General features: G+C 39.8%; 1 protein-coding gene across 1 annotated transcript; it reads left to right on the top strand.

Annotated features, from left to right (window-relative positions):
- The first annotated feature begins 1,986 nt into the window (after positions 1-1,986).
- Positions 1,987-25,022, top strand: LOC139756733 (uncharacterized). Its single transcript, XM_071676445.1, has 3 exons — positions 1,987-2,432; positions 21,629-22,075; positions 22,382-25,022. Exons 2-3 carry the CDS (start codon positions 21,650-21,652, stop codon positions 24,101-24,103), a joined length of 2,148 nt encoding a protein of 715 aa, XP_071532546.1. The 5' UTR covers positions 1,987-2,432; positions 21,629-21,649; the 3' UTR covers positions 24,104-25,022.
- Positions 25,023-26,932: the final 1,910 nt, after the last annotated feature.

The following is a 26,932-nucleotide window of genomic DNA, read 5'->3' as shown; positions in this document are numbered from 1 at the left end:
ACAATGGTTCACGAACATCATGAGAAAGGCTGACTGCCTCCTTAAACTGATTGGAGGTTTAGTAACGTTATGAAGACATTATCACACGAGTCGGCCGATAATCACGCTGCCACTTTCCCTAAACTATTACCAGCACTCAAACTGACACGTTTGCAATAGCGATTCCCCCTTGAACGGTAACTTAATTACTCAACCACTGATAACTGATAAAGTGGTAGAAGAATACAGGATATTATCACCTTTTGTATTTACATTATTAATCCTTTGTAGGCCTGTATTATTACATCTTTGTGGGTAGTAACTGTTAGGCAGTCAAGTTGCACTCTGACCTAGGTAGCTGTCTTTACCCTCTGCCTCACCCACATGTGGACTGCTGGCATTCTGTCCACAAACATACAATCTCTCTTTGTCACAACACAACAACACTTAACTCACACAGGTCATTCTTCGTAATGATAGATAGATAGCAGTAGTAAGATAGCAGTAGTAGAATGTAGGAACATTTAGACAGAAGCATTAGGCAGAAATAGAAGTTGTCAGTAGGAACATTGGAGCAGTGTTTGCAGAGGCACCTACCTAGAGTTGCCCTCTGCCAGTGGCCTGTTAAGGGTGAGGCACTAAAGGTTAAGAAGTTGCACTGGAGTTCAGCAGTTATGGAGACTTAGCGTGGCCACCCCTTTGAGGGATTGATAAATATAGATGAATATATAGATAAAGATATAGATAAATATATTTTTGTATAAACGGAGAGAACTGGAGTTCATCAGTATATTTTCGACTTTAGAACCGTATGTTTTGAAATGTGAGGAACTCCACTGGATGATGTTCAAACCCCACCATCAGTGAATGCTTTCGAGTGATATAGAGACATGCCAACTGGAACAACGACTCGTCTTGTGGCCTAATACTTTACAAGAATTTGATTAGAGTCGGTTAGATTATGATTGGTAATTACCGCGTCGGTGGAGTATACTGTGCACGAGAAAGTTGGACAATGTGCATGGTTAAAAGAAAGGCTTCAGAAGTTTTAATATTCATGATTCTACTGAGAAGGCGAGAGCAAACATTTTCCTCATATAGTTGTATGATACAATACTCAGAATAATGATGGGGAAACATCAAGGTATTGGCAAATGTTAGCATTCTCGTAGAACATACGTTCAATACCAGTGCGATTAACAAATATAAGGAATAATGTAGATCTTTTCACGACGGGACATTGAATCAAGAAAGTAGCGGTATGAGAAATCTATGAAGTCGGAGATATGACTTATTAAAAAAACTTCCATTTCGAAAAATAAGGAGTGTAAAGGCTTTACTTTTGTACATAAAACAATAAAAGCTGAAAGAATAACGAATTGTGTAATTAGATAAGGTCAGTTGATCAGCACAAACGATGGTGGATGATAACGGTGAGTTTTTCTCCGTTATACATTTCATGTTTGTGTATACAGATCCACTGAACAGGCAATGAAATATCATATAGTGCATAAACCACTAGAGATCTTTAAATATCGCGCCGTACATATATTGATCGAGAAATGACGTGCGTCTGGCAGCGATCCCGTAAATATATATGATGTATGACACTTTCAAGTTTTTCAAAGATGATTTCTCATAATGTATTCGTCGATCTATTACAGTGGAAATATGTGAGTTGTATTAGTTTCAAAAACACTTTTTAAGTTATGAAATAATGAACATCCCTTAATGAAAGCTGAAAATGTCTCTGGTAAATGTATTTAGTCTTCCCAAAATTTGTATTATCATACATCTGTCAGGTACACTCCAAGTCAAGCGAAAAGTAAACCTGTATAAAATCCTTTGTAATTCACTAAAAACTTTATGTATTTCCGATATATATTCTTCTTAATATGTAACTCTTTAAGACAATAAGATAAGATTTTGTATTTTCAGTTGATATTTTTTTCGTATTAGATTTTGTTTTGAGTTGGTAGTGGTATTTTGTTTACATGGACACAGGTCGTCTGCAGCATCCTGTACCTGACAACAGTCAAATTCTGTAGACGATCATACAGTAGAGGTATGACAGAATTTTGCGCTTATTAACATGGATGCTGTAGCTGATTCTTTGTGCGTTTGTCGAAGATTCTTTGTTTGAAAAAGATTATTACGCCATATACGCCCCAAGAGCGTATAAGAGAATCGCCTCTTCTTGATCAACAAGGATTCAATTGATATTTTACAAGAATTACATTTTAACGTTGGCAGATTTTCATTGGACTTGTGATAAGACTCGAGCATTTTCATTAACTTGTGGAAGGCTTTTGACCAGTGCAATGTGATGATCTTGTCTGTAGAGACGAAAGTAAACCTAACAAGCATTTGATGATTAACTCCCAGAAGGTCGGGTTGTCACCAGCCCTCTGACCATCGGTGCCCAATATCAGTGCTGGTCTGATGTAGAAGATGTAAGTATAACTACAGTTTTATAGTGCTCTTCTCATGTAGATGTAAGTAGAACTACAGGTTTATGGTGTAGACGTAAGTACAACTACAGGTTTTTATCGCTAGTCTACGTAATGTAGACGTAAGTATAACTACCTTTTTATAGTGATGTCCTAATGTAGATGTATTTATAACTACAGTTATGAATTTTAGGGAGAATAAAAAGATGTTTTGGAAGGAGGTAAATAAAGTGCGTAAGACAAGGGAACAAATGGGAACTTCAGTGAAGAGGGCTAATGGGGAGGTGATAACAAGTAGTGGTGATGTGAGAAGGAGATGGAGTGAGTATTTTGAAGGTTTGTTGAATGTGTTTGATGATAGAGTGGCAGATATAGGGTGTTTGGGTCGAGGTGGTGTGCAAAGTGAGAGGATTAGGGAAAATGATTTGGTAAACACAGAAGAGGTAGTAAAAGCTTTGCGGAAGATGAAAGCCGGCAAGGCAGCGGGTTTGGATGGTATTGCAGTGGAATTTATTAAAAAAGGGGATGACTGTATTGTTGACTGGTTGGTAAGGTTAATGTATGTATGATTCATGGTGAGGTGCCTGAGGATTGGCAAAATGCATGCATAGTGCCATTGTACAAAGGCAAAGGGGACAAAGGTGAGTGTTCAAATTACAGAGGTATAAGTTTGTTGAGTATTCCTGGGAAATTATATGGGAGGGTATTGATTGAGAGGGTGAAGGCATGTACAGAGCATCAGATTGGGGAAGAGCAGTGCGGTTTCAGAAGTGGTAGAGGATGTGTGGATCAGGTGTTTACTTTGAAGAATGTATGTGAGAAATACTTAGAAAAGCAAATGGATTTGTATGTAGCATTTATGGATCTGGAGAAGGCATATGATAGAGTTGATAGAGATGCTCTGTGAAAGGTATTAAGAATATATGGTGTGGGAGGCAAGTTGTTAGAAGCAGTGAAAAGTTTTTATCGAGGATGTAAGGCATGTGTACGTGTAGGAAGGGAGGGAAGTGATTGGTTCTCAGTGAATGTAGGTTTGCAGCAGGGGGGGGTGATGTCTCCATGGTTGTTTAATTTGTTTATGGATGGGGTTGTTAGGGAGGTGAATGCAAGAGTTTTGGAAAGAGGGGCAAGTATGCAGTCTGTTGTGGATGAGAGAGCTTGGGAAGTGAGTCAGTTGTTGTTTGCTGATGATACAGTGCTGGTGGCTGATTTAGTGAGAAACTGCAGAAGCTGGAGACTGAGTTTGGTAAAGTGTGTGAAAGAAGAAAGTTGAGAGTAATTGTGAATAAGAGCAAGGTTATTAGGTACAGTAGGGTTGAGGGTCAAGTCAATTGGGAGGTAAGTTTGAATGGAGAAAAACTGGAGGAAGTGAAGTGTTTTAGATATCTGGGAGTGGATTTGGCAGCGGATGGAACCATGGAAGCAGAAGTGAATCATAGGGTGGGGGAGGGTGCGAAAATTCTGGGAGCCTTGAAGAATGTGTGGAAGTCAAGAACATTATCTCGGAAAGCAAAAATGGGTATGTTTGAAGGAATAGTGGTTCCAACAATGTTATATTGTTGCGAGGCGTGGGCTATGGATAGAGTTGTGCGGAGGAGGGTGGATGTGTTGGAAATGAGATGTTTGAGGACAATATGTGGTGTGAGGTGGTTTGATTGAGTAATTGATAATAGGGTAAGAGAGATATGTGGTAATAAAAAGAGTGTGGTTGAGAGAGTAGAAGAGGGTGTTTTGAAATGGTTTGGTCACATGGAGAGAATGAGTGAGGAAAGATTGAGCAAGAGGATATATGTGTCAGAGGTGGAGGGAACGAGAAGTGGGAGACCAAATTGGAGGTGGAAAGATGGAGTGAAAAAGATTTTGAGTGATCGGGGCCTGAACATGCAGGAGGGTGAAAGGCGTGCAAGGAATAGAGTGAATTGGAACGATGTGGTATACCGGGGTCGACGTGCTGTCAATGGATTGAACCAGGGCATTTGAAGCGTCTGGGGTAAACCATGGAAAGTTGTGTGGGGCCTGGATGTGGAAATGGAGCTGTGGTTTTGATGCATTATTACATGACAGCTAGAGACTGAGTGTGAACGAATGGGGCCTTTGTTGTCTTCCTAGTGCTACCTCGCACACATGAGGGGGGAGGGGGTTGTTATTCCATGTGTGGCGAGGTGGTGATGGGAATGAATAAAGGCAGACTATGAATTATGTACATGTGTATATATGTATATGTCTGTGAGTGTATACATATGTATATGTTGAGATTTATAGGTATGTTTATTTGCGTGTTTGGACGTGTATGTATATACATGTGTATATGGGTGGGTTGGGCCATTCTTTCGTCTGTTTCCTTGCGCTACCTCGCTAATGCGGGAGACAGCGACAAAGCAAAATAAATAAATAAATAATAGTTTTATAGTGTAGACATTAGTATAACTACAGTTTTATAATTCTGGTCTAATGTAGATGCTGCAAGTATAACTACTGTTTTATAGTGTAGACATAAGTGTAACTGCAGTTTTATAGTGCTGGTCTGATTTAGATGTAAGTGTAACTAGAGTTTTGTAACACTGGTCTAATGTAGAAGATGTAAGTTTTACTACAGTTTTATAGTGCTGGTCTGATGTAGATGTAAGTATAACTACAGTTTTGTAGTGCTGGTCTAATGTAGAATATATAAGTATAACTATAGTTTTGTAGTGCTGGTCTAATATAGATGAAAGTATAACTACAGGTTTACTTGAATAATCATCTTTTATGTGAAATAGATTGTTGTTTTACATATGGAGAGTGTTGAGGTGTTGGGAAACAAGGTAAACAAGATGTTCACTATTTCATTTATTGAGAAAAAATTAATTTTATGTTTGTAGTTGCTGTGTAGAACAAAAGAGAGGGATTGCATAATTAAGTCATCATTAAGAGTAAGCCTGTAAGACCTTAGTGGGAGATGGTAGGAGTCAAAATTAGGATAAAGAACATTGTTTTATTGTATAGAAAAATTATAATGTTGTTGCTACATAAGAGAATGAATACAGGTTTTGTAATTACTCTTAAGTTATACATAATAATGTCCTAACATTAACCCAGACAGAGAAGGATTATGTTATTAAGGAAAATTATGTGTAAGAAATATATATATTATGTTTAAAACCCTATTAACATCCGAACATCCGGTTATATACAATAGAAAGTATTAGGAACCATAAGAGAATTCATACAAGGAAAGTACTAAAACTAGTTATATACCTGTTTTCTGTTCTAAGAACATCTATTCTCTGTTTTTCATAGGAAAATGTAAAAGGAAATGGTGTTGTGTAGCAAATGCAAAATGGTACATTTAGGTCTTCTTTTGCGATGACTTTCTTTTCAAGATTGAATTTTTATCATTGTCTCCATAACGTTATAAATGTTGAGACTGCACAAAAGCATACCAGTACATACATTTAGTGTGACATTCATTATGGAAGAAGGTAAATGTGATGTGATTTAAGTACAAGGACTTCTGTCAGTGTTTGATAACCCATACACTCAATTTAAAGTGTCTAGACTATGAATAAGTATAGAACTCTGTGGTGAACATGAATGATGACAAGTATCACATGTACTAAGTGTGTGCTTGAATAGACGCTGCCTGCACTTTATAAAGTACGGGCAGCCCAACGTAATCTTTAACAATGATTGCAGAGGTATATCCTCCCAGATAATGAAAAGTTATTCATTGTTGTAAAGACTCATTTATCTTTGACGTGACTTATGATTAGGTTTCGGTTAGTTTCTGTGGCTAACTCGAATTTGCTTAGTCTCTCCAAAGCTGGGCTGATTTTATATTCTTTGCATGTTCATTCCCAAAATTTCACTCATCTTCAAAGCCCGCTCCATCATATTTGGGTCTTCATATTTGACAAAACAGATATCAAATATTACAACAAATGTCCTGTGCATTATCTTTAATCCAATTACATGGCTTAAGAATTTAGGACATTTTTTTGCAATGGTAAAATGTGCCCATCTTAACCTTTACAGTTATTGTATTTTGATTAGTCTGTGTTTCATGAACATGTAATTCACAGTCCTAATGTCTTTCATAAGCAAGAGGAGTCATACATGTGGTGCAGATAGTTTTGGAAGAAATGAAATGAAATTAGTTTGTGATTAAGGAGTAACATATGAACATCGTATTAATTATATATATTACTGTACCATGGTGTAGTGGTTAGTGTTCCTGACCATGACGCATTCACAGGCCACCCAGGGTCGAGCATATAAGTTCAAATCCTGGTTGTGGCAGTTGGTTCACAGTCAACCCAGCAGTTCATCCACCTCTGGGGATTGGTACGCTGATGATACAGCGCTGATGGCTGATTCATATGAGAAACTGCAGAAGCTGGTGACTGAGTTTGGTAAAGTGTGTGAAAGAAGAAAGTTAAGAGTAAATGTGAATAAGAGCAAGGTTATTAGGTACAGTAGGGTTGAGGGTCAAGTCAGTTGGGAGGTAAGTTTGAATGGAGAAAAACTGGAGGAAGTAAAGTGTTTTAGATATCTGGGAGTGGATCTGGCAGCGGATGGAACCATGGAAGCGGAAGTGGATCATAGGGTGGGGGAGGGGGCGAAAATCCTGGGAGCCTTGAAGAATGTGTGGAAGTTGAGAACATTATCTCGGAAAGCAAAAATGGGTATGTTTGAAGGAATAGTGGTTCCAACAATGTTGTATGGTTGCGAGGCGTAGGCTATGGATAGAGGTGTGCGCAGGAGGGTGGATGTGCTGGAAATGAGATGTTTGAGGACAGTGTGTGGTGTGAGGTGGTTTGATCGAGTAGGTAAGGTGAGGGTAAGAGAGAGGTGTGGAAGTAAAAAGAGCGTGGTTGAGAGAGCAGAAGAGGGTGTTTTGAGGTGGTTTGGGCACATGGAGGGAATGAGTGGGGAGGGGTTGACCAAGAGGATGTGTGTGTCGGAGGTGGGGGGAACGAGGAGAAGTGGGAGACCAAATTGGAGGTGGAGAGATGGAGTGAAAAAGATTTTGTGTGATCGGGGCCTGAACATGCAGGAGGGTGAAAGGAGGGCAAGGAATAGAGTGAATTGGATCGATGTGGTATACCGGGGTTGACGTGCTGTCAGTGGATTGAATCAGAGCATGTGAAGCGTCTGGGGTAAACCATGGAAAGCTGTGTAGGTATGTATATTTGCGTGTGTGGATGTGTATGTATATACATGTGTATGGGGGTGGGTTGGGCCATTTCTTTCGTCTGTTTCCTTGCGCTACCTTGCAAACGCGGGAGACAGCGACAAAGCAAAAAAAAAATATATATATATATATTTATATATATATATATATATATATATATATATATATATATATATATATATATATATATATATATATATATACACAACCATACAACATTGTTGGAACCACTATTCCTTCAAACATACCCATTTTTGCTTTCCGAGATAATGTTCTCGACTTCCACACATTATTCAAGGCTCCCAGGATTTTCGCACCCTCCCCCACCCTATGATCCACTTCCGCTTCCATGGTTCCATCCGCTGCCAGATCCACTCCCAGATATCTAAAACACTTTACTTCCTCCAGTTTTTCTCCATTCAAACTTACCTCCCAATTGACTTGATCCTCAACCCTACTGTACCTAATAACCTTGCTCTTATTCACATTTACTCTTACCTTTCTTCTTTCACACACTTTACCAAACTCAGTCACCAGCTTCTGCAGTTTCTCACATGAATCAGCCACCAGCGCTGTATCATCAGCGAACAACAACTGACTCACTTCCCAAGCTCTCTCATCCCCAACAGACTCCATACTTGCCCCTCTTTCCAAAACTCTTGCATTTACCTCCCAAACAACCCCATCCATAAACAAATTAAACAACCATGGAGACATCACACACCTCTGCCGCAAACCTACGTTCAGGCGTGGGCTATGGATAGAGTTGTGCGCAGGAGGATGGATGTGCTGGAAATGAGATGTTTGAGGACAATGTGTGGTGTGAGGTGGTTTGATCGAGTAAGTAACGTAAGGGTAAGAGAGATGTGTGGAAATAAAAAGAGCGTGGTTGAGAGAGCAGAAGAGGGTGTTTTGAAATGGTTTGGGCACATGGAGAGAATGAGTGAGGAAAGATTGACCAAGAGGATATATGTGTCGGAGGTGGAGGGAACGAGGAGAAGTGGGAGACCAAATTGGAGGTGGAAAGATGGAGTGAAAAAGATTTTGTGTGATCTGGGCCTGAACATGCAGGAGGGTGAAAGGAGGGCAAGGAATAGAGTGAATTGGATCGATGTGGTATACCGGGGTTGACGTGCTGTCAGTGGATTGAATCAGGGCATGTGAAGCGTCTGGGGTAAACCATGGAAAGCTGTGTGGGTATTTATATTTGCGTGTGTGGACGTATGTATATACATGTGTATGGGGGTGGGTTGGGCCATTTCTTTCGTCTGTTTCCTTGCGCTACCTCGCAAACGCGGGAGACAGCGACAAAAAAAAAATATATCTATATATATATTTTTTTTTTTTATACTATTCGCCATTACCCGCGTTAGCAAGGTAGCGTTAAGAACAGAGGACTGAGCCTTTAAGGGAATATCCTCACTTGGCCCCCTTCTCTGTTCCTTCTTTTGGAAAATTAAAAATGAGAGGGGAGGATTTCCAGCCCCCCACTCCCATATATATATTATATTGTATTATATTATATTATATTATATTATATTATATTATATATTTTGCTTTGTCGCTGTTTCCCGTGTTAGTGAGGTAGCGCAAGGAAACAGACGAAAGAAATGGCCCAACCCACCCACATACACATGTATATACATACACGCCCACACACGCACATATACATACCTATACATCTCAAAGTATACATATATATACACACACAGACATATACATATATACACATGTACATAATTCATACTGTCTGCCTTCATTCATTCCCATCGTCACCCCACCACACATGAAATAACAACCCCCTCCCCCCCTCATGTGTGCGAGGTAGTGCTAGAAAAAGACAACAAAGGCCCCATTTGTTCACACTCAGTCTCTAGCTGTCATGTAATAATGCACCGAAACCACAGCTCCCTTTCCATATCCAGGCCCCACAGAACTTTCCATGGTTTACCCCAGACACTTCACATGCCCTGGTTCAATCCATTGCCAGCACGTCGACCCTGGTATACCATATCATTCCAATTCACTCTATTCCTTGCACGCCTTTCACCCTCCTGCATGTTCAGGCCCCGATCACTCAAAATCTTTTTCACTCCATCTTTCCACCTCCAATTTGGTCTCCTACTTCTCCTTGTTCCCTCCACCCCTGACACATATATCCTCTTGGTCAATCTTTCCTCACTCATTCTCTCCATGTGACCAAACCATTTCAAAACACCCTCTTCTGCTCTCTTCAACCACACTCTTTTTATTACCACACAACTCTCTTACCCTATTATTACTTATACTCGGTCAAACTATCTCACACTACATATTGTCCTCAAACATCTCATTTCCAGCACATCCACCCTCCTGCGCACAACTCTATCCATACCCCACACCTCGCAACCATATGACATTGTTGGAACCACTATTCCTTCAAACATACCCATTTTTGCTTTCCGAGATAATGTTCTTGACTTCCACACATTCTTCAAGGCTCCCAGAATTTTCGCCCCCTCCCCCACCCTATGGTTCACTTCTGCTTCCATGGTTCCATCCGCTGCCAAATCCACTCCCAGATATCTAAAACACTTCACTTCCTCCAGTTTTTCTCCATTCAAACTTACCTCCCAATTGACTTGTCCCTCAACCCTACTGTACCTAACAACCTTGCTCTTATTCACATTTACTCTCAGCTTTCTTCTTTCACACACTTTACCGAACTCAGTCACCAGCTTCTGCAGTTTCTCACACGAATCATCCACCAGCGCTGTATCATCAGCAAACAACAACTGACTCACTTCCCAAGCTCTCTCATCCACAACAGACTGCATACTTGCCCCTCTTTCCAAAACTCTTGCATTCACCTCCCTAACAACCCCATCCATAAACAAATTAAACAATCATGAAGACATTACACACCCCTGCCGCAAACCTACATTCACTGAGAACCAATCACTTTCCTCTCTTCCTACATGTACACATGCCTTACATCCTCGATGAAAACCTTTCACTGCTTCTAACAACTTGCCTCCCACACCATATATTCTTAATACCTTCCACAGAGCATCCCTATCAACTCTATCATATGCCTTCTCCAGATCCATAAATGCTACATACAAATCCATTTGCTTTTCTAAGTATTTCTCATACATTCTTCAAAGCAAACACCTGATCCACACATCCTCTACCACTTCTGAAACCACACTGCTCTTCCCCAGTCTGATGCTCTGTACCTGCCTTCACCCTCTCAATCAATACCCTCCCATATAATTTCCCAGGAATACTCAACAAACTTATACATCTGTAATTTGAACACTCACCTTTGTCCCCTTTGCCTTTGTACAGTGGCACTATGCAAGCATTCTGCCAATCCTCAGGCACCTCACCATGAATCATACATACATTAAATACCCTTACCAACCAGTCAACAGTACAGTCACCCCCTTTTTTAATGAATTCCACTGCAATACCATCCAAACCCGCTACCTTGCCGGCTTTCATCTTCCACAAAGCTTTTACTACCCTTCTCTGTTTACCAAATCATTTTCCCTAATCCTCTCACTTTGCACACCACCTCGACCAAAACACCCTTTATCTGACACTCTATCATCAAACACATTCAACAAACCTTCAAAACACTCACTCCATCTCCTTCTCACATCACCACTACTTGTTATCACCTCCCCATTAGCCTTCTTCACTGAAGTTCCCATTTGTTCCCTTGTCTTACACAACTTTTATTTACATCCTTCCAAAACATCTTTTTATTCTCCCTAAAATTTACTGATACTCTCTCACCCCAACTCTCATTTGCCCTCTTTTTCTCCTCTTGCACCTTTCTCTTGACCTCCTGCCTCTTTCTTTTATACATCTCCCACTCATTTGCATTATTTCCCTGCAAAAATCATCCAAATGCCTCTCTCTTCTCTTTCACTGATAATCTTACTTCTTCATCCCACCACTAACTACCCTTTCTAATCTGCCCATCTCCCACGCTTCTCATGCCAGAAGCATCTTTTGCGCAAGCCATCACTGCTTCCCTAAATACATCCCATACTTCCCCCACTCCCCTTACCTCCTTCGTTCTCACCTTTTTCCATTCTGTATTCAGTCTCTCCTGGTACTTCCTCACACAAGTCTCCAAGCTCACTTACTCTTACCACTCTCTTCACCCCAACATTCTCTCTTCTTTTCTGAAAACCTCTACAAATCTTCACCTTCGCCTCCAAAAGATAATGATCAGACATCCCTCCAGTTGCACCTCTCAGCACATTAACATCCAAAAGTCTCTCTTTCGCGTGCCTATCAATTAACACGTAATCCAATAACGCTCTCTGGCCATCTCTCCTACTTACATACGTATACTTATGTATATCTCTTTTTAAACCAGGTATTCCCAATCACCAGTCCTTTTTCAGTACATAAATCTACAAGCTCTTCACCATTTCCATTTACAACACTGAATACCCCTTGTATACCAATTATTCCCTCAACTGCCACGTTACTCACCTTTGCATTCAAATCACCCATCACAATAACCCGGTCTTGTGCATCAAAACCACTAACACACTCATTCAGCTGCTCCCAAAACACTTGCCTCTCATGATCTTTCTTCTCATGCCCAGGTGCAAATGCACCAATAATCACCCATCTCTCTCCATCCACTTTCAGTTTTACCCATATCAATGTAGAGTTTACTTTCATACACTCTCTCACATACTCCCACAACTCCTGATTCAGGAGTAGTGTTACTCCTTCCCTTGCTCTTGTCCTCTCACTAACCCCTGACTTTACTCCCTAGACATTCCCAAACCACTCTTCCCCTTTACCCTTGAGCTTCGTTTCACTCAGAGCCAAAACATCCAGGTTCCTTTCCTCAAACATACTACCTATCTCTCCTTTTTTCCCATCTTGGTTACATCCACACACATTAAGACACCCCAATCTGAGCCTTTGAGGAGGATGAGCACTCTCCACGTGACTCCTTCTTCTATTTCCCCTTTCAGAAAGTTATATATATATATATATATATATATATATATATATATATATATATATATATATATATATATATATATATATATATATATATATTTTATTCCTGGGGATAGGGGATTAAGAATACTTCCCACGTATTCCCTGCGTGCCGTAGAAGGTGACTAAAAGAGGAGGGAGCGGGTGGCTGGAAATCCTCCCCTGTCGTTTTTTTTTTTTAATTTTCCAAAAGAAGGAACAGAGGGAGCCAGGTGAGGATATTCCAAAAAAGGCCCAATCCTCTGTTCTTAACGCTACCTCGCTATCGCAGGAAATGGCAAATAGTTTAAAAGAAAAAGAAAGATACATATATATATATATATATATATATATATATATATATATATATATATATATATATATATATTTTTTTTTTTTTTTTTTATACTTTGTCGCTGTCTCCCGCGTTTGCGAGGTAGCGCAAGGAAACAGACGAAAGAAATGGCCCAACCCCCCCCCCCATACACATGTACATACACACGTCCACACACGCAAATATACATACCTACACAGCTTTCCATGGTTTTCCCCAGACGCTTCACATGCCTTGCTTCAATCCACTGACAGCACGTCAACCCCGGTATACCACATGACTCCAATTCACTCTATTTCTTGCCCTCCTTTCACCCTCCTGCATGTTCAGGCCCCGATCACACAAAATCTTTTTCACTCCATCTTTCCACCTCCAATTTGGTCTCCCTCTTCTCCTCGTTCCCTCCACCTCCGACACATATATCCTCTTGGTCAATCTCTCCTCACTCATTCTCTCCATGTGCCCAAACCATTTCAAAACACCCTCTTCTGCTCTCTCAACCACGCTCTTTTTATTTCCACACATCTCTCTTACCCTTACGTTACTTACTCGATCAAACCACCTCACACCACACATTGTCCTCAAACATCTCATTTCCAGCACATCCATCCTCCTGCGCACATCTCTATCCATAGCCCACGCCTCGCAACCATACAACATTGTTGGAACCACTATTCCCTCAAACATACCCATTTTTGCTTTCCGAGATAATGTTCTCGACTTCCACACATTTTTCAAGGCTCCCAAAATTTTCGCCCCCTCCCCCACCCTATGATCCACTTCCGCTTCCATGGTTCCATCCGCTGACAGATCCACTCCCAGATATCTAAAACACTTCACTTCCTCCAGTTTTTCTCCATTCAAACTCACCTCCCAATTGACTTGACCCTCACCCCTACTGTACCTAATAACCTTGCTCTTATTCACATTTACTCTCAACTTTCTTCTTCCACACACTTTACCAAACTCAGTCACCAGCTTCTGCAGTTTCTCACATGAATCAGCCACCAGCGCTGTATCATCAGCGAACAACAACTGACTCACTTCCCAAGCTCTCTCATCCCCAACAGACTTCATACTTGCCCCTCTTTCCAGGACTCTTGCATTTACCTCCCTTACAACCCCATCCATAAACAAATTAAACAACCATGGAGACATCACACATCCCTGCCGCAAACCTACATTCACTGACATATATATATATATATATATATATATATATATATATATATATATATATATATATATATATATATATATATATTTTTTTTTTTTTTTCATACTATTCGCCATTTCCCGCGATAGCGAGGTAGCGTTAAGAACAGAGGACTGGGCCTTTGAGGGAATATCCTCACCTGGCCCTCTTCTCTGTTCCTTCTTTTGGAAAATTAAAAAAAAAAAAAAACGAGAGGGGAGGATTTCCAGCCCCCCGCTCCCTTCCCTTTTAGTCGCCTTCTACGACACGCAGGGAATACGTGGGAAGTATTCTTTCTCCCCTATCCCCAGGGATAATATTTTTTTTTTTTTTTTTTTTTTTTCCTAAGTTTCCAAAAGAAGGAACAGAGAAGGGGGCCAGGTGAGGATATTCCCTGAAAGGCCCAGTCCTCTGTTCTTAACGCTACCTCGCTAATGCGGGAAATGGCGAATAGTATGAAAGAAAAGAAAAGAATATATATATATATATATATAAATATATATATATATATATATATATATATATATATAAATATATATATAAATAAAATAAATAAATATATATATATATATATATATATATATATATATATATATATATATATATGTATATATATATATATATATATATATATTATATATTAATTTTATTATACTTTGTCGCTGTCTCCCGCGTTTGCGAGGTAGCGCAAGGAAACAGACGAAAGAAATGGCCCAAACCCCCCCCCCCCATACACATGTATATACATACGTCCACACACGCAAATATACATACCTACACAGCTTTCCATGGTTTACCCCAGACGCTTGACATGCCTTGATTCAATCCACTGACAGCACGTCAACCCCGGTATACCACATCGCTCCAATTCACTCTATTCCTTGCCCTCCTTTCACCCTCCTGCATGTTCAGGCCCCGATCACACAAAATCTTTTTCACTCCATCTTTCCACCTCCAATTTGGTCACCCTCTTCTCCTTGTTCCCTCCACCTCCGACACATATATCCTCTTGGTCAATCTTTCCTCACTCATTCTCTCCATGTGCCCAAACCACTTCAAAACACCCTCTTCTGCTCTCTCAACCACGCTCTTTTTATTTCCACACATCTCTCTTACCCTTACGTTACTCACTCGATCAAACCACCTCACACCACACATTGTCCTCAAACATCTCATTTCCAGCACATCCATCCTCCTGCGCACAACTCTATCCATAGCCCACGCCTCGCAACCATACAACATTGTTGGAACCACTATTCCTTCAAACATACCCATTTTTGCTTTCCGAGATAATGTTCCCGACTTCCACACATTCTTCAAGGCTCCCAGGATTTTCGCCCCCTCCCCCACCCAGATCCATAAATGCTACATACAAATCCATTGGCTATTCTAAGTATTTCTCACATACATTCTTCAAAGCAAACACCTGATCCACACATCCTCTACCACTTCTGAAACCACACTGCTCTTCCCCAATCTGATGCTCTGTACATGCCTTCACCCTCTCAATCAATACCCTCCCATATAATTTACCAGGAATACTCAACAAACTTATACCTCTGTAATTTGAGCACTCACTCTTATCCCCTTTGCCTTTGTACAATGGCACTATGCACGCATTCCGCCAATCCTCAGGCACCTCATCATGAGTCATACATACATTAAATAACCTTACCAACCAGTCAATAATACAGTCACCCCCTTTTTTAATAAATTCCACTGCAATACCATCCAAACCTGCTGCCTTGCCGGCTTTCATCTTCCGCAAAGCTTTTACTACCTCTTCTCTGTTTACCAAATCATTTTCCCTAACCCTCTCACTTTGCACACCACCTCGACCAAAACACCCTATATCTGCCACTCTATCATCAAACACATTCAACAAACCTTCAAAATACTCACTCCATCTCCTTCTCACATCACCACTACTTGTTATCACCTCCCCATTTGTGCCCTTCACTGAAGTTCCCATTTGCTCCCTTGTCTTACGCACTTTATTTACCTCCTTCCAGAACATCTTTTTATTCTCCCTAAAATTTAATGATACTCTCTCACCCCAACTCTCATTTGCCCTTTTTTTCACCTCTTGCACCTTTCTCTTGACCTCCTGTCTCTTTCTTTTATACATCTCCCACTCAATTGCATTTTTTCCCTGCAAAAATCGTCCAAATGCCTCTCTCTTCTCTTTCACTAATAATCTTACTTCTTCATCCCACCACTCACTACCCTTTCTAATCAACCCACCTCCCACTCTTCTCATGCCACAAGCATCTTTTGCGCAATCCATCACTGATTCCCTAAATACATCCCATTCCTCCCCCACTCCCCTTACTTCATTGTTCTCACCTTTTTCCATTCTGTACTCAGTCTCTCCTGGTACTTCCTCACACAAGTCTCCTTCCCAAGCTCACTTACTCTCACCACCCTCTTCACCCCAACATTCACTCTTCTTTTCTGAAAACCCATACAAATCTTCACCTTAGCCTCCACAAGACAATGATCAGACATCCCTCCAGTTGCACCTCTCAGCACATTCACATCCAAAAGTCTCTCTTTCGCGCGCCTGTCAATTAACACGTAATCCAATAATGTTCTCTGGCCATCCCTCCTAGTTACATACGTATACTTATGTATATCTCGCTTTTTAAACCAGGTATTCCCAATCACCAGTCCTTTTTCAGCACATAAATATACAAGCTCTTCACCATTTCCATTTACAACACTGAACACCCCATGTATACCAATTATTCCCTCAACTGCCACATTACTCACCTTTGCATATATATATATATATATATATATATATATATATGTGTGTGTGTGTGTGTGTGTGTGGTTGGGCTATTCTTTGTCTGTTTCCTTGCACTACCTTGCTGATGTGGGAAACAGCGTTTAAGTATAGGTATGAAAGATGGCCAGAGAGTGTTGTTGGATTACATGTTAATTGATAGGTGCGTGAAAGAAAGACTTTTGGATGTTAATGTGCTGAGAGGGGCAATTGGAGGGATGTCTGATCATTATCATGTGGAGACGAAGCTGAAGATTTGTATACATTTTCAGGAAAGAATAATCTTGGGGTTAAGAGAGTGGTGAGAGTAAGTGAGCTTGGAAAGGAGACTTGTGTGAGGAAGTACCAGGAGACATTGAGTCCAGAATGGCCAAAGGTGAGAGCAAATATCATGAGGGGAGTGGGGGAGGAATTGGATGCATTTAGGGAAGCAGTGATGGCTTGTGCAAGAGATGCTAGTGGCATAAGAATGGTGGGAGGTGGGCAGATTAGAAAAGTAAGTGAAAGTGAATGGTGGGATGAAGAAGTAAGATTGTTAGTGAAAGAGAAGAGAGGGGCGCTTGGATGACTTTTTTAGGGAATTAGTGCAAATGAGTGGATGATGTATAAAAAAAAAAGCAGCAGGAGGTCAAGAGAAAGGTGCAAGAGGTGAAAAAGAAGGCAAATGAGCGTTGGGTTTAGAGAGTATCATTAAACTTTAGGGAGAATAAAAAGATGTTTTGGAAGGTGGTGAATAAAGCGCGTAAGACAAGAGAGCAAATGGGAACATTGGTGAAAAGCTTTTACCAAGGATGTAAGGCATGTGTATGAGTAGGAAGAGAGGGAAGTGATTGGTTCCCAGTGAATGTTGGTTTGCAGCAGGGGTGCGTGATGTCTCCATGGTTGTTTAATTTGTTTAAGGATGGGGTTGTTAGAGAGGTGAATGCAAGAGTTTTGGAGAGATGGGCAAGTATGCAGTCTGTTGTGGATGAGAGGGCTTGGGAAGTGAGTCAGTTGTTGTTTGCTGATGATCCAGTACAGGTGGCTGATTTGGGTGAGAAACTGCAAAAGTTGGTGACTGGCAAAGTGTGAAAGAAGAAAGTTGAGAGTAAATGTGAATAAGAGCAAGGTTAATAGGTTCAGTAGGATTGAGGGACAAGTTAATTGGGAGGTAAGTTTGAATGGAGAAAAACTGGAGGAAGTGAAAGTGTTTTAGATATCTGGGAATGGATTGAGCAGTGGATGGAACCATGGAAGCGGAAGTGAGTCACCGGGTGGATGAGGGGCGAAGGTTCTGGGAGCATTGAAGAATAAGTGGAAGGCGAGAACATTATCTTGGAGAGCAAAGATGGGTGTGTTTGAAGGAATAGTTCTAACAATGTTATATGGTTGCGAGGCGTGGGCTATAGATAGAGTTGTGCGGAGCGGAGGAGGGTGGATGTGCTGGAAATGAGACGTTTGAGGACAGTATGTGGTGTGAGGTGGTTTGATCGAGTAAGTAATGAAAGGGTAAGAGAGATGTGTGGTAATAAAAAGAGTGTGGTCGAGAGAGCAGAAGAGGGTGTTTTGAAATGGTTTCTTCACATGGAGAGAATGAGTGAGGAAAGATTGACAAAGAGGATATATGTGTCAGAGGTGGAGGGAACGAGGAGAAGTGGGAGACCAAATTGGAGGTGGAAAGATGGAGTGAAAAAGATTTTTAGTGATCTGGGCCTGAACATGCAGGAGGGTGAAAGGCATGCAAGGAATAGAGTGAATTGGAACGATGTGGTATACTGGGGTCGACGTGCTGTCAGTGGATTGAACCAGGGCATGTGAAACATCTGGGGTAAACCATGGAAAGTTGTGTGGGGCCTGGATGTGGAAAGGGGGTTGTGGTTTCGGTGCATTATACATGACAGCTAAAGACTGAGTGTGAACGAATGTGGCCTTTGTTGTCTTTTCCTAGTGCTACTTCACACATGCTGGGGAAGGGGGTTGTTATTTCTTGTGTGGCGGGGTGGCAACGGGAATGAATAAGGGCAGACAGTATGAATTATGTACATGTATATATATGTATATGTCTCTGTGTATATATATATATATATATATATATATATATATATATATATGTATACAATGAGATGTATAGGTATGTATATGTGTGTGTGTGTGGACATGCATGTATATACATGTGTATGTGGGTGAGTTAGGGCCATTCTTTCATCTGTTTCTTTGCGCTACCTCACTAATGTGGGAGACAGCGACAAAGTATAATAAAATGAAAATATACATGAATGCCCATACACACACATACATACATATACATATTTATACATATGCCACCCCACAGGAAACAGCTTCACTACCCCTCACTTCAGCAAGGTAGCACCAGAAAAAAGGCCACATTCTTTCACACTCAGTTTCTAGCTGTCATGTGTAATGTACCAAAACCTTAGTTCCCTATCCACATCAAGGCCCCACAGACCTTTCCTTAATTTACCCCAGACATTTCACATATTCTGGTTCAGTCCATTGACAGCACGTCAACTTCGGTATACCACATCGTTCCAGTTCACTCTATTCCTTGCACACATATTATATATATGTGTGTGTGTGTTGTATTTGGTGCCTTCGAATGGTTGATGTTTTGTTTTTGGGAATGACTGTCCATTCAACATAAGTGGACTCGTGTGTCAAGGGTTAAGGGAATGATTGAAGGCTTCTGTGGAGATGCATATATTCTGTTCTTAGTGAGCTTTTGTTCCAGTTGTGTAATGTAGTGCCATATGTTTGATTTGACTGTGTTGTCAGGGTGTTTTCATATTGTGAGGTTGTCTGCATATGAAAGGACCATCATGTTAGGGTTTGCCTGAGGTAATGGGTCATATAGGAAGAGATAGAAAGCAGTTGGATAAAGAACTGATCATGGGGAACTTCATTGTTGTAGAATTTGTTTTTTAAAGGTGAAGCCATTGTGAGAAACTCTGGCATGGCAGCCAGCCTTGAAATTAGCCAACCACTTTTTGTCAGAGATGTGGAGGTTGATGTCCATTATTTTTGTGCAAGTACATGTTGAGGACAGTGTCTAATGCTTTGTTGATATCTGCGGCATCTAATACTATGCAGAAGGGCAGTTGTGGTTGGTTGAATCCATCTAGGATATGTTGTGTGAGGTTAGTGTGTAGTGTGGCGGTGGAGTCTTTGGGTATGAAGCTATCCTGTGTGGGTGAGAGTGGGATGGTTTGTTTGATTCATTTGTGATTACTGCTTCACAGAATTTGGATAATGAGGATAGAAGTGATATAGGGCAGTAGGAGGAAGGGGAGTTGTGTAGTTTGCAGGGTTTTAGGATTGGTATTATGTTGGCAAATATCCAGATGTTAGGGATTCTGTTGTGTAGTCAGGAGTAGCTGAAGATATCTATAATTGCTTGTATTGCAAGTAGGTCATATTGTTTTATGAGAAAGTTCCATAAGTCGACAGGGCCTGTAATTTTAATTCCAGTGATTGCATCAGTGGTAGTAAAGAGGGTAGGAAGTTGTTTCTGGTTGAATTTTGTTTAGGTTTTCATAACTTTCCTGCTTTGGTTTAAAGTTGGCTTGTGGTTGATTTTTAGTATCTCTTGAGCATGTTTGTGTGTTCATTGAGTTATCTCATTAGAATGGGTAAGGAGTTCTTCAGAAGTAGGGGCTTGACTGGAGCAGAGAGTGGATTTTCACAAATGGCTGAAGAAGTTCCTCCTATCTTCTATGAGGCTTCCACAGTGCTTAGGAAGCTGATTACATCTACTGGGCAGAACATTAATTTGTAAAGTTGATATTATGTTTGTGTCTTTGTGGGGAGAGTGTAGGGTCAGTGAGCAATATGTATTCAGTGTCTTTATTATGGTAGATGTGTAATGGGTATGAGTGCTCTTGTGATATGTTGAAGTGATGTTTGTTGTTGGAGCAGTGGGTTGTGTCTAGAACAAGAGGGGAAAGACTAAATCATATATGTCATAGGAGTTTAATTTCTGATGGATATGTCTGGTGAGGTGGTGTTTAAGATTGGGTTGGAAGGGCAATTTTTTTAGTGCTTGTTAGGTCATTTTGGTGTGTGTGTTTTGTCATTTTTGAGTTTGTTGGGGAGAGGGATGTTCAAATTTAAGTTTCTGCAGTGTTAAGCAGGGATCATTTGTCATTTTCACTTTAGAGTTGGTTATAGAGAGGGTCTAGTTCAATTAAAAGAACTGAGTGCCAAAACATGTTGAGGTATGACTGTATTAGGAGAATCTGTGTTTCACTTTGTAGGTTTTGAGTGTTTATGGTCATTAGGCAGCCAGTGATTGTTCCAAGTCCTTTCTTTTGTGCGGTTTATATTGTTGTAGTATTTGTTTTTGACAAGGTGAATGATGATGCAGTTGAGACATCATTTAGGATGGAATGAATAATTGCTATTAGAAGGGATTTTTTTTTTTTTTTTTTCTTTAGATTTAGTGTTGTATCAGAAAGTTTTTTGAGGATGTTAAGTTTGGTAACATATGTGTTATTTGATTTTGAAGAAAAAGTTTTTGCTGCTCATTTAATTTGGAGATAAAGTTTATACTGCTCACCTTTATATATTTCTCCAATTAGATATGCCAAATTATAATATCACTCCAACTAGATTGAATATTGCCGATTTCTTTATTAAGGAAATATTAGAATAATATATGTTAGGCCTTATATTTATTTGCACATGTATATCATTGTTATTCCATTTTGAATTTCAGATTAAAGAAGTGCGATCAAAGATGGAAAATTCTCCCACTCCACCAACAAGTTGCTATGCTATAGTCAACATGCAAAATTGTGACCGAGAAAATGGAAATACCAGTCTTGTGTCTCCAAATGAAATAACAATGAAGATTGAAAATGGTGCTGAAGAAAATTTTATAGAAGAATGTTTGGCAATAAATGACTTAGAGAATGAGGATGAATTAGCTGACATAAAGAAAGATATTGAAGAAAGTGATAAAGACAGTAATGATGAAAACTTAGGAGAGGAATCAGGGAATAGAAGAGCCTTGAGAAGAAAAATAAGCAAGAGACCAAGGAAAAAGTATGAAAAAATCCAACGCCTCACCAGAATTTATACATGTGTTGACTGTCCAGAAACATTTTCTCGGCTCAGTCAGTTACGAGCCCATTCTAGAGTACATACAGAGGACCAAACTGAGGTTAGTTAATCAACAGGAATGGAATTTGTTGGGATACAGATTTTTTATTTTTTAATTTTGATCCGCAATTTTTTTCCTTGCAGATCTTGATAGCTGTTTTAACTTCTATAGTATGGTACAGTTCTGTGATTTGTAATGCTTCCAAGTCTGGCAAAATGAAGTGAACATTAAATAGATAAGGCAAGCATGAAAAAATATGAATTTCTTTCATTATTATTGCAGCTTATATGGCTTCTGTTATGATCTTAAGTTTAAATTGTATATTCTTTCTCTGTCATTGATTGAAGAATATATGCTTTGTTTCAGAAATATGAGTGTGACCTGTGTGAGGAAGTATTTGATCGACTAAAGCGTCTCATGTCACATCGTAAGAAACACCATCGTGCCAGTCTGTCCTGTAAAATGTGCACAAGCAAGTTTACACATTATGCTAGCTATCGAATACATATGCGAGTTCATAAAGGTGAGAAACCATATGTGTGTCAGGAATGTGGGGCAGCTTTTGTACAAAGTGGTCACCTCAATATCCACAAGAGAACCCATACTGGTGAGAAACCATACACTTGTGACATTTGTAACAGTAATTTTAAACAAATTTCACACTTAAAGACTCATGTACGGACTCATACTCGGGTGAAACCTTATCAGTGTGACCAGTGCGAGGCTTCATTTACACAGAATAGTAGTTTGAAAAGGCATCGACGATCCCATACTGGTGAGAAGCCATACAAGTGTGCATTCTGTGATATGACATTTGTAGTTAAGAGCAATATGCAAAGACATCTTTATACTCACACTGGAGAAAAACCATACCAGTGTGACTTGTGTCCAGCCTCTTTTGGTCAAGCTATTGACTTAAAAAGGCACAAAATTAGTCATACAGGCATTAAACCCTTTAAATGTGATAAGTGCGATGCAGCATTCAGTCGAAAGAATAATCTCAGATGGCACCAGATGACCCATAATGGCAATACTCCTTTTAGATGTGAAGTTTGCCAGGTTGGGTTTTCTTCTCCAGGTGATCTAAAAGTTCATAAACGAATCCATGCTCCTCCTAAGCCATTCCGTTGCGACTCATGTCCAGCTTCTTTCCAGCAATTTAGTTCCCTTACACGCCATAAAATGATACACACTGGAGAGAGGCCCCTGCGTAAGAAACCAGAAAATAAACCAGGGTCATTCAAGGAAACAGGAATTAAACCATTTGCTTGTGACATTTGTAATGCAACTTTCTGTGAGAAACGTAACCTAAAGAGACATATTATATCTCTTCATGATGATGTACGAAGAATAGTTGGGAGCACAGTTACTGGTGCAGAAATTAAGGAAGAAGGAGCACTTGAAAAGTTCATCAAGGTACAGCAACCAATTCAGATAAAAAAGAAACCCCCAGAACAAATCACATATACCATTAACTACCAAAATCCAGTTGTCATCACACAGCCACAGCAGCAGCAGATACAGCACCACCAGCAAGAAGGGCAGCAAGAGTTACAACAGCCAAGCATCACCTTGCAGCATGTAGTCATACAGCAACCTGTTAATACTGAAGAGGTCATAACTGGAAATCCACATACTATAACACAAATGCCACAACTGATGCTTGCTCAAGGTCCTGGACAGCCTCCTAAGCCAGCTAAACCTGCTAATAACTGCCAGAATCATCATGCACATGTTTTGACATTCATCGAAGGAAGTTATAACCAGTGGCAAACTTGGTGTTTCTGTGAACCCCCAAACCTTATAGATCAGCCTAGTCAAATCATTAGCACCGTCCCTACAGCTAATGCCATTATAACCGCACCACCATCCACGGTCATCCCTCCTGATGCTTCCTCCACTGCCACAGTTACGTCTGCAGTAGCTGTATCCACTGTTGCAGATTCTTCATGTGCAGCAGTTGAGCAGCTGGAGGGTCAAATAATTCCAGCACAAATACAGGTACAAATTCCCGTTAATAGCACACAGTCCACAGTTGTTAGGGAGGATCTACTAAGGGGATGGTTGGGTGGCTGGAATAAATGTTAATTGTATGTAGAAGTTTATGAATTCTATTTTGATGTATTTTGTTATATTGTGAGTATAGTTTATCATGTGTAGCTACCTAATTTTGGAAGCTTGAGAGGGCTTTAAATGATTGTGAATATAGAGCCAGTGCAGTTGTGAGATTAATATTTTCATGTGTACATATGCTTTGTTGGGTTTTTAGAATGTTTTACTTCAAAATATTTTCTGCCAGTTTTGTTAAGACACAATGATGCTTATAGTACTGTAGCTTATATAACATGAGAAAATATACAAAAACTATATCAAGACTAAGGGATATTGTGCCAAGGTTGTAAGAAATTATGATTATGTTGAATACTTTTGTTGACATACAAACAGTAAATTATTACATTTTATATTATTTAGTAATTAAACTGCTAGAATTGTAAAAAATTACTTTTCTAAATTTATAAGATTACATTCCAGCCAAAGTAAGAAGCATTGTTGATCAGTTTTTTGTTTTGAAAACAGAAAGAAGTTTTGTATGTCAAAATTTTTAATGCAAAAACTGATAGATTTTTACATTATCATATTGAAATCTACCACCCAATTTAATGAAATCCATCACATTTTTAAGATACTGTTACTAAAGTGTATGTTTATTTACTATTTTTAGTACATGGCAATCCCTTCCATTTTATGTAAAGATATTGAAATATTTTATATCAGTTTGTAAAAACCAGGAATTCAGCCTTACCAATGGAACAAGGGATATTACATCCATATATTTTATAATACTCTATTTTACATGGAGATGCTGATTATTGTATTCCACAAAGTAAAGTATGACTCGTTTGATAATTTGGAGATCTCAACAGATGATCAGAGATAAGCAGTTGTATCAGTTACTGGTGTTGCCACTATGGTAGTAGATTTCTCTGTGCTTGATAATATTTCAGATTATTACCAAACATACTTTTGTTTTCTATCTAAATGTGTAGTCCACTTAAAGTTATAAACAGTCTAGTACATTAACGTAGCAGGATTCTTTGAACATGAAGGCTTCCATATATTTTCAGCCAAATTTTTAAATACAGTATGAATGTATTTTAAAAAGTGCTAAACACAGTATATAAAAGGAGAGACATGAGAGTTAATGTGAATAAGAGCAAGGTTATTAGGTTCATTAGGGTTGAGGGACAAGTTAATTGGGATGTAAGTTTCAAAGGAGAAAAATTGGAGGAAGTGAAGTGTTTTAGATATCTGGGAGTGGACTTAGCAGCAAATGGAACCACGGAAGCTGAAGTGAGTCACAGGTTGGGGGAGGGGGCAAAGGTTCTAGGAGCGATGAAGAATGTGTGGAAGGAGAGAATGTTATCTTAGAGAGCAAAAATGGGTATGTTTGAAGGAATAGTAGTTCCAACAATATTATATGGTTGTGAGGCATGGGCTATAGTTATGGTTGTATGGAGGAGGGTGGATGTGTTGGAAATAGAATGTTTGAGGACAATATGTGATGTGAGGTGGTTTGATCGAGTAAGTAATGATTGGGTAAGAGAGATGTGTGGAATAAAGAGTGTGGTTGAGAGAGCAGAAGAGGGTGCGTTGAGATGGTTTGGACATATGGAGAGAATGAGTGAGTAAAGATTGACAAAGATGGTATATGTGTCAGAGGTGGAGGGAACAAGGAGAAGCAGGAGACCAAATTGGAAGTGGAAAGATAGAGTGAAAAAGATTTTGAGTGATCGGGGCCTTATCATACAGCAGGGTGAGAGATGTGCAAGGAATAGAGTGAATTGGAATGATGTGGTATACCAAGGTCGATGTGCTGTCAGTGGACTGTACCAGGGCATGTGAAATGTTTGGGGCAAACCATGGAAAGGTCTGTCGGTTCTGGATGTGGATAGGGAGCTGTGGTTTCTGTGCATTACACATAACAGCTGAATGTGAGCGAATGTGGCCATTTTTGTCAGTTTTCCTGGCACTACCTCGCTGAAGCAGGAGGTAGCAATGCTGTTTCCTGTGGAATGGGTTAGTACGAGGAATGGATGAGGGCAAGCAAGTATGAATATGTACATGTGTATATATGTATATATCTGTTTATGTATGTATATGTGCATATATGAGTGTTTATGTATATATATATGTGTATATGAGTGGATGGGCCATTCTTCGTCTGTTTCCTGACATTACTTCACAGACATACCACTTGGAAAAGGAAACACCAAGAATCCTGAGAGCTTTTGTATATTTCCACATCTTTAAAAGACAAGTTACACCTTCACAGGATTAGTCCACTGAAGATGTGGTAATTCACAAAAGCACTCATGAACTTGTGTTTCCTTTCCTAGTGGTGTTACTGTGCTTATTTAGTCACATGTTTTTTGTGATTTTCAGTATATATATATATATATATATATATATATATATATATATATATATATATATATATATATATATATCATACTTTGTCACTGTCACGTTAGCAAGGTAGCACAAGGAAACAGTTGAAAAAATGGCCCAACCCACCCACATACACATGTATATATATATATATATACACGTCCACGTATATATCTCAATATATTTATTATATTTATTATACTTTCACCCCACCACACATAAAATGACAGCCTCCTCCCCCCCCGCATGTGCGCAAGGTAGGGGTAGGAAAAGACAACAAAGGCCACATTTGTTCACACTCACTCTCTAGCTGTCATGTATAATGCACCGAAACCACAACTCCCTTTCCACATCCAGGCCCCACAAAACTTTCCATGGTTTACCCCAGACACTTCACATGCCCTGGTTCAATCCACTGACAGCACGTCGACCCCGGTATACCTCATCGTTCCAATTCACTCTATTCCT

Source organism: Panulirus ornatus, chromosome 23 (assembly GCF_036320965.1).
Source record: "Panulirus ornatus isolate Po-2019 chromosome 23, ASM3632096v1, whole genome shotgun sequence".
NCBI lineage: Eukaryota > Metazoa > Arthropoda > Malacostraca > Decapoda > Palinuridae > Panulirus > Panulirus ornatus.
Note: the sequence above shows the minus strand (reverse complement) of the source record. Positions and strands in the feature narration are given on the sequence as shown.